Below are 17,733 nucleotides of genomic sequence, written 5' to 3'. Positions count from 1 at the left end.
GCCTCCTGCCTGAGGGGAGCAGGTCAAACAGACTGTGTCCAGGGTGAGAAGGGTCAGCTGAGATCCGAGCTGCACGCCGCAGTGTCCTGGAGGTGTACAGGTCCTGCAGAGATGGGAGTCTGCAGCCAATCACCTTCTCAGCAGAGCGCACAACACGCTGCAGTCTCTGTTTGTCCCTGATAGTGGCTCCAGCGTACCACACGGTGATGGAGGAGGTGAGGATGGACTCGATGATTGCGGTGTAGAACTGCATCATCGTCCGTGTTGGCAGGTTGAATTTCTTCAGCTGCCTCAGGAAGTACATCCTCTGCTGGGCTTTCTTAATGACGGAGGTGATGGTGGGCTCCCACTTCAGGTCCTGGGTGATGGTGGTACCCAGGAAGCGGAATGAGTCCACAGAGGTGATGGGGGTGTCAGTCAGGATGATGGGGGGGAGTGGGGCTGTGTGCTTCCTGAAGTCCACAATAATCTCCACTGTCTTCTGGGCATTCAGCACCAGGTTGTTGTGGCTGCACCAGGACACCAGACGTTCAACCTCCCTCCTGTAGGCAGACTCATCCCCGTCCGAGATGAGTCCGATAACGGTGGTGTCATCTGCAAACTTGATTAGCTTGACAGACTGGTGGGTGGAGGTGCAGCAGTTGGTGTACAGGGAGAAGAGCAGAGGAGAAAGAACACAGCCCTGAGGGGAGCCGGTGCTGATGGTCCGGGAGTCCGAGACATTCTTTCCCAGCCTCACATGCTGCTTCCTGTCCGTCAGGAAGTCAGTGATCCACCGGCAGATGGGATCAGGCACATTCATCTGGGAAAGCTTGCCTCGGAGATGGTCTGGAAGGATGGTGTTGAAGGCAGAGCTGAAGTCCACAAACAGGATCCTGGCGTAGGTTCCTGGGGAGTCCAGATGCTGCAGGATGAAGTGTAGGGCCATGTTGATGGCGTCATCTACAGACCTGTTGGCTCTGTATGCAAACTGCAGGGGGTCCAGGAGGGGGGCCGTGAGGGTCTTGAGATGGGAGAGAACTAGGCGCTCAAATGACTTCATGACCACAGATGTCAGAGCCACGGGTCTGTAGTCATTTAGTCCAGTGATCCTAGGTTTCTTGGGGACAGGGATTATGGTGGAGGACTTGAAGCAGGCAGGCACATGACATGCCTGCAGTGAGGAGTTGAAAATGCCAGAAAACACTGGGGCCAGCTCGTTTGCACAGTGTCTGAGGGTGGCAGGAGACACACCGTCTGGGCCGGGAGCTTTTCGAGCATTCAGGTTCTTAAACTGCTTCCTCACATCTGCTTCATGAATATGAAGAGTTGTGGTGGGAGGATACATATTTTATGAGGTTTTTTTACTCAGAAGTAGGCTACCACTGCAGGACTTGGTTGTGCATTAGCAACAAAAAGTTTAATTTGAGCCTGAGAGGGTTAAAAGAAGGGAACCAATCAGAGAGGACTCCGTGTTATAACTACGAAAGCATGGACAGATGAAACAACAATCCTAGTTTCTCGTCAGCACCAGGGTGACAAAAAGTCAGCATCCCTTTTAGACTGTAGTTAAACTGTTACTTATAAAGCCATCTCTAGACCCAGCGGTCTTAGCTGCTATAAAACTACTCTCTACTTGGAGTCTTCTCTCACCCCCATTCTCTGCGACCTGCTGGAGCGGGGGGGCTAGGAGGAGGAGTTGGCCGTCCGACTGCGGTCTGGAGTGTGGGGCCTCCCTGCTGCTGTGGAGTCGGGGCGGTCTGCCTCCCCCCACCGCAGGCAAAAGGGTAACACCCTCAGTAACTCCCTCAGACATCGGTGCGTTGGTGGTTCTTTGTGTCCGGGGATGGGCGTCCAGGTACACACCGGCTCACTCCTTGGCGGCCGCTTATCGGGGCCTGGAGCCTGGGGCTCGCTCGGGCCACTTCGGAGGTGGGGTGCCCCCGGCCTCTCGGCCTGGGGCTCGGTCACTCAGGCACGGCTGGCTGCTGGCGGAGCTCACGGGCGCGTCACTGCAACCCCCCCTGGCTTCTGCTCCGTGGCTGCTGAGTGAGCCCTCATCTGGGACTCTCCTCAGCTCTTTCTGGGACAGTGGCGTGGCTGCCCCTCTATTGGTCTTCCTTGGTCTCTTGTGTTCTGGGGGCCTCTGGATGTCTGGAGTTTTGATCTCCTCCATACCTGCTTCATGCCCTGGAGGACGGGGCTGTGGCCCCCCCACACCCTCTAGCAGATCATTACATGAAGGAACCTTTTAAAAACAAGCGCGTCCATGCTCACAGGTGTACACACGGGTGATCACACCCACAAACTACACCCTTTTTGGCTCCTACCTCAAAGCACACTGTGTTCTGTTGATCTTATGTGCTGCACAATAATGTTTAATATTTAGTATTTACTGTCATATTCCCATATATCATTGTGATGTTGTTTATTCTATTACTCTTGTTCTCTTCTGCTTGTTTTCTTTTTTCTTTCTCAGCAGGTGATCCAGGTGATTGATATATGCATTTTTTTTTCTCTGCCCGTTCTGTTGGTTTTTGTATTTTGCCCTTCTCCCCCGTCCCTCTTCTCAGCTGTTTCTCTTTCCCTCTTTCTTTCTCCCCTTCTTTCCCCCAGTCAAGTCTGTCCCGTATTCAGTAAGTGAAAATAAAATAAACAATAAAAGGTGAATCAAATGGACCATTACGGCAAGGCTGGGATGGTCAATTTGGTAAAGTAAATCCGTTGGGCATCTTTCTTTGCCTTTAGACAACAATTCTGATGCAAAAGAGCCAAACGGGACAGGCGCAAAAAAAAAACAAAAAAAAAAAACTACTCTCTACTATAATCAGCTAACAGATCATCTGCAGAGGAATGGCTTATTTGAAGAGTTTCAGTCAGGTTTCGGAGCTCATCACAGCACAGAAACAGCTTTAGTGAAGGTTACAAATGATCTTCTTATGGCCTCTGACAGTGGACTCATCTCTGTGCTTGTCCTGCTAGACCTCAGTGCAGCGTTCGATACTGTCGACCATAATATCCTATTAGAGCGATTAGAACATGCTGTAGGTATTACAGGTACTGCACTGCAGTGGTTTGTATCATATCTATCTAATAGACTCCAGTTTGTGCATGTAAATGGAGAGTCCTCTTCACACACTGAGGTTAATTATGGAGTTCCACAGGGTTCAGTGCTAGGACCAGTTCTGTTTAAATTATACATGCTTCCCTTAGGCACCATCAGTAGAAGTCAGCATACAAATGTTTCTTCTTTGCTCACTATGTGTTAACAGACCTCTCTGAATTTAATCGTGGGTTATTAATAATCTCTGCCTCTCTTCCACAGCATGTCTGTCCTCTCTTCCTCTCCTCACCCCCAACCAGGGTGAGATGTTCACCCCTCCCAGAGTCTGGTTCTGCTCAGGGAGTTTTTCCTTCCTTCTGTTGCCAACTACTTGTTGTTTGATTGCTGAAGTGTCACTCTAAGGTTGTAGGATGTTTACAGTATAAAGCACCTTGACGTGACTGTACATAGATAAGAAAAAATGTATTCATTTAAACAATTAAGCATGCTGATTTGTACTGCCATTCGATTGATGGGTCAGCATTGTTTGGTTAAAGAATGAAAGAAGAAAGGATTGCAAATAGAATTTGGAGGGTGAATTATAGCTGTAGCTAACGTGTGGTGTGTACAAAGTCTTGAACCAAGCAGATGGTGGTAATACAGCTAAATGTTTGACACAACTCACGTGACCTCAGCATCCACATGGACCCCACAGAAGTCTGTTTCAAATATAATACAGGTAAGATTAAATTATTGAACAGTACTCTATATATTAGAGGTTGTGTTGTCATGTAAAGGAAAATGAATATGTTGTGTACAAGGGTTGTTTGCAGATCACCCGGGTCGTCATCTGCACTGATAAATAATCCTGACAGAAGGACGTTTACAGCAAATCAAATCTAGTCTGAAATACGTCTCATATTGAAAGGAATGACAGTAAAGTGGATTTCATTGTTTTCTATCAGCATGTTTGGTTGATCCAGTCGACTGCAGCCGTTCCATTTCCGCTCATCCTCATCTTCCTGGGAAGAAAGCGGAGCTCTAAAAATTCCTGCTGTGCAACAGAAAATGTGACCCAGACACCTCGGTCGGGTTTGTGCATTATTTTATTTGTTTTTCAATCCCCTGCACCAATAATCCACAAACACAAGTGTCTATTAACTCAGTATTATATTAATGAATACATATTATAGTGACAAATAAAAAATAATCACAATACAAAAGAGCCATTTAAATATGTCGAATGTCAATCGCATGTCAAAGTCTTGATTCAACGTGTACTCAACATGCATTTAAAATATAAAAATAGACTTCTGATTACAATTATATACATTTTTTATAAATATAAGTATACAAATGTATTTTCAAAATACAAAGATAAATACAGTCACATTGTGTACCTTTTTTTTTGGATATTTAGCATTCACAAAACACAATTATTAAAACTGAAACACAACTTTAACGACACTTGCAGGTCTTGTTTTTTTCTTTGTTATTTCCTTTTCGGTCTTTTTTGCCACCAACACACCCTCACCTTCATTCTGCACTGAGGGGGCGGGGAATAAACAGGAAGTCTAGCTCTGCCGAACATCCTGTAACAGTTTGTTGATCTCAGCCACCAAATCACTGGCGTCCACCAATTCATGCCGGCTATCGCTACGTTTGCCCTGAAGGTGACCGAGCACCGAGTCAAAATCGTCCTCCTCGTAGTTCTCTGGGATCTCCTCCATGGCTGGCAGCCACTTGGAGGAAGGCCCAGGGAGCGGCGCCGACACCGGCACCGGGGGAGGCTGCACCAGCGTGGGGCTGACCAGCGCTGTAAGCAGAGGGCTGCTGTGGGGCTTGTTCTGGGGGCTGTTTTTGGGCGCCTGTGAGCCCTTGTGGCTGCTGCTCTGTGAGCTGAGCTTGGTGCTTGGTTTCAGCGTGTGGTAGCTACCGCCCTGGTGGTGGCCAGATGGGCCTATGCTGCTACCTGGGTTCTGGAAGTGAGTGTTAGCAGCCCAGGCTGCCACTCCCTGTTGGTGTACAGAGGGGCTGGGCTTGCCGGGCAAATGACCCCTCCTGCGATCTAAAGATCCAGTCATCGGTACGCCCATCCCACTCAGGCTAGTCCCCTTCTGGTTTTCACTGACCTGGACATATGAGTCCAGGCCCTGGGGTATTAACCTCTGAAACACGCTGCTCATCTCTGAAAGCAAAGACGTGGTCCCACACAGGTCTTCGTCTGCGGCCTCGTTGCTGCCGGCACCTTCTCCCCCTTCGTCTTCACCGTCCTCCCCAACGAGGTCCTTGCCAAAGGTGGAGAAGCTCTGGTTCCGGGCGGAGCCGGTATCAGTGCAGGGCTGCGGGGTCTTTTCTTGAGACACGTCACTGGCTTGGCGGGCTTCTTCCCCGGGGATGTAGAGATTGCTGCGGTAGTCAGAGGAGGCTGGGGAGGCCAGGGGTGGCATCCAACACTGATCAGAGTGACCCAGAACGCGGCACTCGTCTGTGCAAAGCCTCATGGCTGCAGAGAAGACAGAAGCATGAGTAATCATGAGTGAGCTGCAGCCATATGGTCACTCTATACAAAACTAAACCTGCTTGTGTTTTGAGTCATTTAAAGATAAACCTTTTACTAAAACCTAAACAGGAAAGTAAAACTCACAGAACATGGGTTTGTTTCAATCCTGATAGTACACTCAGGACACTGAAAAGGTTCTCCACAGAACTGGTGGGAGAGCCTCTCTCTTTCACTGTTCATCAAACTGATCATCAGCGAATGTGACCACCGTCTAAACCATTTAGCCGTGTGTTAAGCTACCATCTATTAGAAGACTGAACAGGTGTGGCCTTCATGTTTGCTCACAGGTGGGTTTCTCAGGATTATTGTCGGGTCTTTACATTATGAGATAAAGTGCTTTGAAGTGACTGTTGTTGTCATTTGATGCTATGTAAATCAAACTGACTTGCTACTAAGGATGGCTCTACCTGCTATTGAATTAACACCAAACGACTCACGGCCCGGTACCGGTCCACGGCCCGGGGGTTTGGGACCGCTGCCATAAATGAGGTCATAGATTCTTGTAGAAACATTCTCTTCCACATGACTGTATGAATATACACAATGCACAAGAAAATAAGTGCATACCTACGGGCCTACTGGTGATATTTACAATTTCAAACATAATAGGAAAAAATGACTTCAAACTACTTTCAAAAGCATCCCATAATGTCCTGTGTATGTCCATATTTTATACTGTAAACAGGCAGAAATGAAGAAGTCTCCATCCAGCTAACATTTGCCTGCCCGTCCTCAGGTGTTTCTTTCTTTTCATGCTTGGCTGTCTCTGGAAATCTGCCCTAATTAGTCTGAGAGGCTCTTTGCAGGAGCTCTGCCGTCTATCGTCTGTGGAGCAGGGAAATTATTTTACTGCTATTGTTAAATAATCATCATTATTACCATTGCATTAATAATATAATCTGCAGTATGATCATTGCTTTAACAATGTAACAGATAGCTTTAAGAAGGCTTTAAGGTTTTATGCATACAGGTATTAAATTAACTTTGTATTCCAGGTGCAGTTATGACTATTTTATACATATTGCATATCTGTGCTTATTTGAGTTGATGTTCAGGTTCATTAATGGTCTAAAGCTTCACCTAGTGAGAGTGTCTAGATGATCCATGCTGAGGGAAAACTAGAACATAGAAGGAATTGCAGTACATGCTTACACAACAGTTCATTTTAATATCTTTTATATGTTCATATTCTTGTATTAAGCTTTTAGTAGGGGTTCTTGATTAAAACATTTATTTAGTAGAAGACATACATATAGTCTCAGTGAGCCTCTGGTCTGGTAAAAGGTCAGAAGTGCAACAGGTGAATTGAGAAAGAGCATTTGAGGACGAGACACAGACAGTTAGTAGGTGAAGAGGTGACACAGAGAGCATGTGAGGTCGTGACACACACACACACACATGAGTTAGATTTATTTAGAGGAGAGAGAGATTAGTCATGTCTCGGTAAAAGAGGAACCGTCCTTGTCTTCTCGGCAAGAAAGAGGAATTGAAAGGTTGACCGGAGGAATCGGCCATGAAAATAGAAGATGATCTTCTGTGTTAAAAGTCATGGTTGTTTTGATATTGACGTATGTATATATCCTGTCTGTGACGCATGAAGGGGCGTCAGTAAATCAAGCCCTGATGTTATAAAATAATTGTTTGTGCTTTAGTAAGTCGAAGACCACTTGCTGTCTGCGTACAGAGTGTCTTCCCACACGTGTGTAGTCATTAAAATCATTGTTTGACCAAGAGCTTCTGGACCATGGGTGGTTTGTACTCTCCTTCCTCAATTTTGAACCTTAACACGTCCAACGACTTCACCACAGAGAGACGATTCAGCCGGGCCGATCAATGCCTATTACCCATTCAAAATAACTCCTCCTTTAAAAGCCCTGCATTTTTCCCTTTCAAGTCACTCTTTTCAATATTAAATCTTCAAATAGAAAATCTCTGAAGAATAAATTAGACAAATCAAATATGCCAACTTAAAGCCTTCATTAAAGGACTGCGGTGCTTTTCAGTGACGCTGTTGAGGGACTTCATTATCCCCTCATTAACATGAAAGGAACATTTATAATACATCTTAGAGCGGATGAAAAGTGCATTTGGGTGCAGTGGAAGGATGAAAACAGTGCGGGGGCAGAAGCAGATTGGCTACCTCGCTGATGAAAGGCTAAAAATGAAAGATTTAACCCGAGCGACTGGTGTGTGAAAACAGAAAAGGAACAAAAATCCACGTCAAACAAACATTAACCTCCTAAGACCCAAACGCTTTCATGCCATGCACGTTTAATTCCTCTTTGCTATTTGGGCTGATGAATGTAAAAATAAAGAATTTTTTTACCTGATTTTGTTTTTGACAAAAATGAGATTCACATATGAGGACATTCGTTTTAAATTTCAACAGAACCATGGCAGTATAATGTCCTTTTAACTGGATATCAGGCTCTTGTAGAGCAAAATTTAGTATTTTGGTCTAGACAACCTAAAATGTGATGTCCACATATGTGGACGCAGGTCCTGGGAGGTTAAATGAGAGCCTCCTGACTAACTGGGATTTACTTTTCAGAGAGGACTGAGGACAACATGGTTCGCTGTGTGTTTACTTCAGAGACTGGATTTGATCAGTAAACCAATTCAGCTTCTATTCCTGCTAAGAGGAGGACGCACGATCAGTGAACGTCGGTGATCGGACTGACGCCTACGATTTACAGGAGCACTCTGGCTTTGTGTGAAGCAGGCACAGACCAAAGGAGAAGAGTCAGAGTGGAAAGGAGACATCCAGTCAAGCTTTGAAAACACTGCGTTGTACTAATGCCTTCGTATTTAAGACAAAGTTCCAGTCATCGGCCCCTGAGGAACGTCCCCAGGCTGATATCTAAACCTGGAGGAGTAATCTATTACTGTTACATGTGCCTGAATAGGTCTCCCTGCCTGTATGTAATGACACTGTTTACTCAGTATTCGTGCTAAATATAAAGACGTGATCAGGCTGATCAGCAGCGCTACACAGAGGTCTATTAGAAGTAAGCCAGCAGGGTTACTCATGTACAAGAGCTTAAAGGCAGTACAAGTGTTAAATAAAGGTGAATATTGAGTAAAATGTGCAAGTACTGCTTTACTGATGGCTCTGTACTACAGCTGTGTATTAGCTGTGAAAAACAGAGAACCTGTCTTCTCCATCTAGACAAGCAAGAAACAAAGCTCTGTGTTACATCCAAGGGGGCGGGGGTTAAGGCTTCCACACTGAGTCATAATAACAGAGAGCTGACTTTATGCTGCAGTGGACCGGGAGTGGGAGGTGGCCTAAGCATCCATAAGGAGAAAGGTGAGCCTAGAGATGTAACTGTGCTCTTCAGGGTTTAATCATGAGCGCAACTCTGAGCCGATTGCATAGCAACTCTGCGCCTTGTGGCAATTAAATGCCTCCGTTTCATCAGAGCAAGATAAGAGCTTTGGTTTGGATGGCTGGAAATGAAGGTTTGAAGGTGGGAAAAAGCAGAGCGCCTAACGAGCGGAGCTCCTCTACAAAGCTGTAAAGAAGGGGTGGGAGGGAAGGAGGAGGCGTTAGTGATGAGATTGTCTGCCCGTCTGAATCGACTTTAATTGGGATGTAGCTCAAATGTGGTATTAAGTGATGGCTGTGTGGGAAGCTGGCCGGGAAGAAGCAGCAGCTCTGGGAGAAGAGGGATGGCGTGATAAAAGATGCTGCAGAAGCTTGCAGCCTGTATGATGTTAGCCAAGACACGGTGAAAGTTTTACAGGATGTGACGGAGTGTACCCTGCTCAACTAGCATGCAAACCTGTCACACATGTGATGCCAGCATGCAGAATACTTCACAGTCAGTATGGTCACTACAAAGTGCTCATTCTTCCTCGTTAACTCAGCTGTAGAGAGGAGGGACCGCCCAGCAACATGACGGCTCAACAACCTCATGACAGTGTCACTCACAGTCCTTCAAAGTCAATACATGTGCAGCTTATTTTTTTAGTTTCAGGTTTTTTTTATTGTTTTTTCTTTCTCCAAAACGAGCTCTGACATGAAAGATAAAGATATGGACATGTACTGATAAATGATCAGAATTATAATATCTGACTGTCTGAGCCTAAACTGAATCAGTGATAGAAATCAGTAAGGATCCCGGCCCTATTACAGCTGTCTATAGGCCACAGTATTCCCAGCATCCCACAAATAGACTCATGTCTTGGTAAAGTGGAAAATTCATTTTAGTTTTTAAGGATGATCTAAAGGACCTCCGACTCCACTCTAAAGAATGGGGGCAAAGTCAAAAATCCCATAATATGCAAACCAGCACAGTAAAGTTTGACTTGAGGTTAAAGGAGACTCGGACAAAGACGATGTGCTCCACAGTTTTTCATATGAAGCTCTGTCTGTTTAATCATCAGGCAGTTCCTCTCAGCTGTGGTCCACAGAGAACACCATGACTACAAATGACTACAGTGACGTATGAGAAACTCAAGCGTTCTTTTAAAATTGACTTGAAAACCTCTTTAATAGGGTTAATATCTTTACGACCTAAAAGGAAAGAAAATGAGCACTTAAATCACAAATCAGGTCTTGGCTAATTAAATTTTAGTAAAAATGATGTGATTTGTTGAGAGAAATTAGGCGGTGGTCAGTGGAACCAGAAAGCATCAACCATCGAGGGCTGGACTGGTATAGTACATGGCATGTTATTAGTATCGGTGGTATAGAGAATGAATTGAGGGTGTAGCACAGTTCTCATCAGATGACCTCTAGGTGGGGTTGCTAAGCAAAGGTTAAGCAGCTCTGGTGTTGCCCAGTTTGAGCTACGTTCAAAGAGTTTGTGACCCATGGAAACATCAGTGAATGATGACTCATATGCTCTAATGAATTTCCCAAATTGATGTATTGCTTTAATTCATTTGAATAAATAAATTGACCAAACATGCAGGCCACAGACTGCCAGCTACCATAATTTGCTACATTTTATCATCTCATATGAAAAGAAGCTGAAAGTGTTTGTGTTTAGAGCTGTTGGCGTGAACCTCCAGGAACACTTGTCACCATTACCTGATAAATCACCAAAAATATAAATATCCCTGTAGCTGTTAGATCAGAAAACCAAGAATCTGCATGTTTAATGGATACAGTTCTTAGCAATTCTACATATAATTATTATAAGAACAATATCAGAGTGGTGGATAAAGCTGAGCAAAATAAAGACTGAAGCTTGGCTTCATATCTACCGAGGGCAGTGCACTGTGATGTACCTGCATGTGCTCTGTGCTGGCCATCAGGGGCATATATCTCAGTAAAGCCCTCACCGAGGAGCCTGTCCATGGGGGACTCCCTGCCGGGCTCGTAGTCGCTGTCCCCGGCCTCACTGTCTCCCCGTCCGCTGTCCTTCAGACTGAACTTATCCATCTCATTCAGGGCATATCTGCAAAAAGCCAGAAGCAGATTTGATACATGAATTACTGCCAATAATATTAGCATGCTTATGAAGACACCACACTGATGAATAATAAGGTTCACTGAGAGTGCTCTGCAGAAGGGTTTTAACATAAAATTATGCAGATGTGAAGTTATTGAGCATATAGTTTAACTCCAAAATCGACTGGACCAGAACAGAGCTGAGAACAGTGGAAATGTTGCACTGTGACATAAGGAGGAGCTCAGAGGGCTCTTCCTCATGTGTGCCTAGGTGTGCCAGCACACAAAGCATCGTTCACGCATGTGTTACCTGTAGCTTCTGGTGTATTTGTTGCCTCTGAAGCTTGGCCGTGGCTGGTACTGGCCCTGATGAAGCATGGACAGAAGCTGTGAGACTTGCTACAAAGCCAAGAAAAAAAACAAAAAGAAAGGAAAAAAGACAAAATAAAAGGGAAAATGAAGAGGGGGAAATGAATGGAGTCAACAAGCAAGGCCACAAGACAATGTTGGGGGGGGGGGGCTGAGGGAGTGCATGACTTTGTGATGGTCAACAAAAACACGACACGTACAGCTGAACAGAACACGGGAGGTAACCCCGGTACATGACAAACCACGTGCACGGCTTCAAATGAAAAGGTACTGTAAGTATAAATACTTCAAAGTATTACATGTAAATCAGGTTTACATCAATCCCATGGACATTTAAAGAAAATGAGTAAACCTCTCACCTCTACAGGAGGAGTGGCGTGGGCCAGCTCCAGAGCAAAGTTCTCTTGCACATGATTGGAGGAGATGGTGACGAGGCTGTTCAGTGACTGGCGGCTATGATGGCTCTGCCTGCTCCCCAGCGTGCCTCTCTCAGGTGTAGGGGAAGGGGAGGGGGAGCGCGGGTGTGCACGCACAGGTAAAGTTCCATTGACGGTCGGGACCAGGGTGATGTCTGCCTTGTGGATTTGCCTGGCGGGCTTCTTAGGGTGGTTCTGGTAGCTGTTCTCCGCCACGCGACAGTTGTAGTTGTGTCTGGGGTCTTTCTTCTCACGGCTGCAGCGGGCCGTCGCAAACATCAGCATCACGATGAGCAGCAGAGCACAGACTGCACCCAGAGAAATGATGACAATGAGGGAGAGATCCAGTGAGGCCTGGGTGGAGCCGGTAGGATACAGAGAGGGGAGAATGTCCATGTTCTCCTGCACAGAGAGCCTGAGGAGGGCTCCTGTGGACAGCGGGCTGATGCCTCTGTCCTGCACTTCCACCCTGATCTCCATTATGTCCCGCGGAGCCTGCTCCAGACTGGCATTGGTTCTGAGCTCACAGCGCCGGGCATCCATCACAAACAGCCCATCCTCATTGCCACCGATGATGGTGCAGCTCACCTCTCCGTTGGCACCAGCATCACGGTCTGTGACTTTAAGGGCGGTGATCAGCTGACCCGGGGATGCATACTTCCACACGGGAAGCTCAGCGGTATGATTCCGGAGTGAGGGGGAGTGAATGATGGGCGGGTTGTCATTTTCATCCAAAACAGTCAGATGGATGGAGGCATTGGCCGACTGCACGGGGTTTCCCCCATCACGTGCCTGAACAGTGAAGGCGATCCGGCTGACATCCTCATGGTCAAAGCTGCGCAGTGCATAGATGGCACCATTAGAGGGGTCGATGGTGACGTAGGTGGAAATGGGGCTGTCTTGTACCACCGTGTCTATGATGGTGTAAGTGACCTGACCGTTGGTGCCCAGATCTGGATCTGAGGCCACCACTGTCATCAGGTAGGCTCCAGGAGAGTTGTTCTCTGACTTAAAGACCTCGTAGCGGCTCTTCTCAAAACACGGAGGATTGTCATTTTCATCCAGAACCTGGACGGTAAAGTGTTTGATGGTGGAAAGGCTGGGGGAGCCCCTGTCCTCAGCTATGACCGTCAAACTGTACTCTGACCTCTTCTCACGGTCCAGTGAGACATTAGTGAGAATCATATAGTTCTTCTCGTGGGTCTTCTGGAGCCTGAAGTGGCCATGGCCGTGCAGCCTGCACACCACCTCCCCGTTGAGCCCTCCATCAATGTCATCAACACGCACCAGAGCTATGAACGTGTCCACAGGGGCCCCCTCTGAAATGTAGGCCACCTCCTCTTTGCCAGGTGTCATCAGGTTAATGTTTATCTCTGGTTTATTGTCGTTGACATCCACAACTTTGACCACGATTTTGCAAAGTCCAGGAATGGAATTAGGGCCCAAGTCCTGAGCCTGAACATCCAGCTCGTAGGAAGCACCGGTTTCATAGTCCACCTTTTTAATCAGAGTAATGTGGCCGTTTTCAGGGTGGATCTTAAAGGTCTCCAGGATCTTTGGTGAGACATGACTGCTGAAAGAGTAAACTATTTTCCCATTAGTGCCCTCGTCAGGATCCGTGGCGTTTAAATCAATAATCAGAGTCCCAAGGGGAGAGTTTTCTAGCAGATTGATTGCATAAGCCTGTTCGTGAAAGGCCGGGCTGTTGTCGTTGGAATCCGAAATACTGATCTTGAGCAGAGTGGAGCCAGACTTGGGGGGCACCCCGTTATCCGAGGCCGTTAGCTGCAACTGGTAACTGGCCTGCACCTCCCGGTCCAGTTCTCTCATCACCACCAGCTCTGCGTACTTGGCCCCGTCTGTCCGGGTCCTCACATCGATTTTAAAAAAGTTGTTGGCTGTGAGTGAGTACGTGTGAAGAGAGTTCTCCCCTACGTCCGCATCCACAGCGCCGTCCAGCGGGATGCGCGTCCCCACTGACGCGCTCTCGGAGATCTCAATGGGGACGATGGCGCGAGCAAAGTGCGGAGAGTTGTCGTTGATGTCCAGGACTTCCACTTCTACGTGGAACAGCTGCAGGTACTCCGTGGGCAGCGTGACCACGTCGAATTCAATGGAGCAGTTGGAGTTTTTCTCGCAGAGCTTCTCGCGGTCGATCCTGGTGCCGATGCTGATCTGTCCGTCGTCCTCGCGCACGGCCAGCAGCGGCGTGCCGCCCAGCTGCATCACGCGGAAGCGAAAGCTCAGGGAGCTGGGTAACTTTGGCAGAACCGCGGACACGTCCTCCTTCAGCCGCGCGATGACTGTGCCCACTTTCTGCTCCTCGTAAACTTTGTATTTCAGAGTCTTCCCGCTGGCGCCGTGCACAAGCGCGAGCAGCAGCGCGAGCTGGAGTGGAGCCGAGGACCAAACGGTCGCTTTTCTTTGCCTCCTTTTTGCCCCCATCTTCTGCGCTCACACCGAGGGATGACTTCCACAGAGGGGAGATCACGCAGTGGAGAACACGAGTGTCCTTAGTGCGACATGTTCGTCCTGGGAAAACTGCACGAGACACAAAGAGAGATGAAGAAATAAAGAAAGTCGTTTCGTGGGAGACGAACACACACAAACTGCGCCTCTCTCCTCGCAGACCGCTCTGTCACACTTCCACATATGCTCTGAGTGTGTGTGTCTGTGGCTGAGGAAGCTCCCTCCCACTCTGTGTGACTGAGAGAGAGAGAGAGAGAGAGAGAGAAAAGTCAATGTGTGCGCGCGCTAGTCTTTCTTCTCGCGCCCCTCTCTGCGCCCGCCCCGTCTCTTTTCCACACAAACACTCCTCCCTCCTCCTAAATCAGAATGGCCTCCTTTAAGCAACAGGAGTGCGGGTCGGGGGGAGGGTCCCGCTCCCCCCACCGCAGAAGTGTGTCACAACAATGGGCCGGAGCGCGATCCATTCGGCTCAGCCTCCGTTAACACAGTCGCACACTGACGGTCGCGCTTGTATTGACAGCGCATGCCACCTCTTTTGTCGCGTGCGGCTAAAACACCAACTTATGGCTTTGAGGACAACAACGAGCCAACACGCCGAGCAGTTACACCCAGTGTGTTTACCACGGCTGCGTTAGATCACATTATAGATCATCATTATAAGGACAGGGCACAGTAAAGTTACGAATCTGTCCTTATAATGCAGTAACACACCGTGTGTGTGTGTGTGTGTGTGTGTGTGTGAGAGAGAGAGAGAGAGAGAGAGACAGTCTCACACTGATCAGTTACAAAGTATCATGGATGCACATTAGCCACTGTAGTCACGTGACTGAGCACTAAAGTCTGTTTGTCTGAACACGACAGTCCGTCTCTCAGTCTGTGTGTCTAATCTTTTCAGAATGCATTCTCACAATCACTGAAAGTGTGCTGACCCCCCAGCTGACCCCACAGGTGTCCCTTGACAAAGCCCCACCTCCTCTTGTTGCTGCAGAGTTCAGTGGAGGCAGAATCTGCAGCTCCCCTGATCTCCATCCTGAGCCGAGCCTCAAGCAGCCCAGCCTACAATTAGCATCCATTCAGAGTGCCTGGTGACAACGAGCTGAGCTCAGACCAGTTGAGAGCAGAGCGTTCCCAGCTATGATGGTGCCAGATTATTATCAGAGCTCAGTAATGACGGGCAGTGGTCTGCTACACGGACTTTATCTTGATGTCATGGCTGCTGTGTGAGTGAAGGAAAACACCAAGATAAGTGTGTCTTTTCGTTCTGAGGTGACACCACAGAAACACCTCCACACCCCACAGTGTCGCAAAGCCCACAGTACAGATTTGGTCCATTTGATTATTCACACAGTAATGAGCTGCTCACACTTCTGCGCACCGGAGCCACATTAGCACTGCAGTCTGTCCGAGGCTGGATCTGTGACGGACTTCATCGCAATCTGACATTCCTGTGAGCGACCCGTGGGAACAGGCTCTGCACTGCCATCTGCCTCTGAGCAAACACATGGACACCAGCTCACACACACACACACACACTGACCGACCCAACACCCATGTAGTATTCGGTTTGCAGATGCTGATTGTCAACAGACACATCTTAGAAGCTCTAAGCACTAATTTAGTTTTCATGCAGCGATGCTGTGAGCCGCTGAGACTGCATCGATGGCCTGAACTGTGTTTAGTTCCAGGTTCAGACGCAGAACACTCAGTGAAACAAGCACCAGGGTCCCATCTAACCCAGAAACTTTCAACCAAGCCTCAACCAACAAACTCTGCAGCACTTATATTTAAATGCGATGGACAGGTTCAGTCATCTTTATAATATAATATAATATAATATAATATAATATAATATAATATAATATAATATAATATAATATAATATAATATAATATAATATAGACGGGGGTTGGGTGGCTGCTAGAGGGTCCTGGGCAGCTCATGTGCAGCAGGCTGTGTGATGGGGTGGATGCAGAGACTTTGCCCTCAGGGACCATAACATGAGTGAAAAGAGGGGGCAGCACCTTTGTCATTGAAATGAAGCAGGAGATCCCCATGACAAAGGCTGCGGAGCAGGTGGAGCAAGCCCACCCCCACTCATTCCCATAGAATGAGTGGTGCAGGGGGGGTTAAGGGTGGAAGCTGGGAGACGTGGGGTGATACTCGGGCTTCCTCTGCTTCTATTCAGCTGTCGGGATTTTCCCCCAATTTAGACGTGAAGAAAGTTGGACTAAGACTTGATGGAATGAAGATCAGTGACACGCTCGGATAATCTGCACCAGAACAGCCGTTGTGTCGGGAACAACCAATCCCGGTCATTTACACTGCTCTGTGCAGATATTCAGCATCGCTCCCATGTGGGGGTGTTTGGGGGTCTCGGCATGCGTCGGGAGCATTGTCAGGGCACGCGAGCATCTGCCACTGTTTCATTACCATGCTGTCAGATCGTGTGAGAATGAATGGATTTGGGCTGGAGGAGAGGGGGGCTAGGAAGGACCCTGCCTGCAAGTCAGCTGATCACCACTTCCAGTGCTCTCCAAAGTGTGAGCGCTGGAGACTAACCTAATGACAGGAAGTCGCCTGCAAACTCAACACCAGCAAGCACAGATGCTTGTGTCTGACACAGCAGTACACAACACCGGGACCATCACCTACGACTTTACAGAGTTAGAGGCAGCTGAGCCGAGCTTTGCAGAAAATTCCACAGTGTCTGAAACACAGGATGGTCCATCCAGATGCACGCGTCACAACACGTCTTCACAGAACTTCATCAGAACTGCACACAGAGCCTCGTGTGTGTGCAGACAGTTTCAGCACACACTGACAGCAGTGACTCATCAGGTTTCAGAAGACACACATAAAGTACTCCAAGTACTTGGTACCAGTACTGTACCAGTTCCAGTTTCCCAAAGAGAACCTGATGTTTCCGTGTTACATGTGCACATGCAGTGCTTACAGAGACAGATCTGACCTCAGCACTTTGTGCAGTTAAGCAGTTAAGCCAAAATGTTTATGTTCACGGTATTTAAAGCAGAGGAGAAATCCATAAATCTAATCCTAGGAGACTAGGACACTTTGGACACTTACCATGTCCAAAGTGTCCAAAAGTGTCAGGCGGGCATTTTCCACCCCGTGTTTAGTTCTATCATTTTGATTTTTGGTGTGATGGTGGATTTCGTTCATGTGGGACAAACCCAGAGTCCAGAAGCAGCTGGAAGAGCTTGGTCATGACACCTCCAAGGTGAGTGGGCCTGTCCTTCATTGTGACTGGAGAGTGTGAGGGACTGGGGCTGCTGGGAATCCAGTCTTTCTGGGGTTGCTGTAAGTCGTTGAATCTGTTATAGAACATGCTTCACTGCTCTGAAAATGAGGTGGGATCAGAGTATTTAATTTGGCTGTGCTCAGGTTCCCACCCATCAGGGTGCTGAGCCCAGGCCAGGCCTTTCTTCCATTCCCTGCTGTAAACTTTTCTCTTCACTTTGTTCTCAAGTTGGAT

At 47.6% G+C, this 17,733-nt stretch overlaps 1 protein-coding gene across 3 annotated transcripts; it reads right to left on the bottom strand.

Annotated features, from left to right (window-relative positions):
- Positions 1-4,110: 4,110 nt before the first annotated feature.
- pcdh18b (protocadherin 18b) lies at positions 4,111-14,454 on the bottom strand. 3 transcript variants are annotated; one of them, XM_085467344.1, is made up of 4 exons: positions 11,715-14,454; positions 11,297-11,385; positions 10,824-10,993; positions 4,111-5,528 (listed from the first exon to the last, which is right to left on the bottom strand). In XM_085467344.1, exons 1-4 carry the CDS (start codon positions 14,214-14,216, stop codon positions 4,597-4,599), a joined length of 3,693 nt encoding a protein of 1,230 aa, XP_085323470.1. In that variant the 5' UTR covers positions 14,217-14,454; the 3' UTR covers positions 4,111-4,596. The 3 variants fall into 3 exon arrangements, with proteins under 3 accessions (XP_085323470.1, XP_085323472.1, XP_085323471.1); XM_085467346.1 differs by having other exon boundaries at positions 10,878-10,993; XM_085467345.1 differs by having other exon boundaries at positions 11,297-11,352.
- Positions 14,455-17,733: the final 3,279 nt, after the last annotated feature.

The sequence above is a fragment of the Copadichromis virginalis genome, linkage group LG2, assembly GCF_057382275.1.
Source record: "Copadichromis virginalis isolate Kocher_CV1m ecotype Utaka linkage group LG2, C_Virginalis_male_GT1.1, whole genome shotgun sequence".
In the NCBI taxonomy this organism is placed as follows: Eukaryota; Metazoa; Chordata; class Actinopteri; order Cichliformes; family Cichlidae; genus Copadichromis; species Copadichromis virginalis.
The sequence above is the reverse complement of the archived record's forward strand: the minus strand, read 5'-3'. Positions and strand labels throughout refer to the sequence as shown.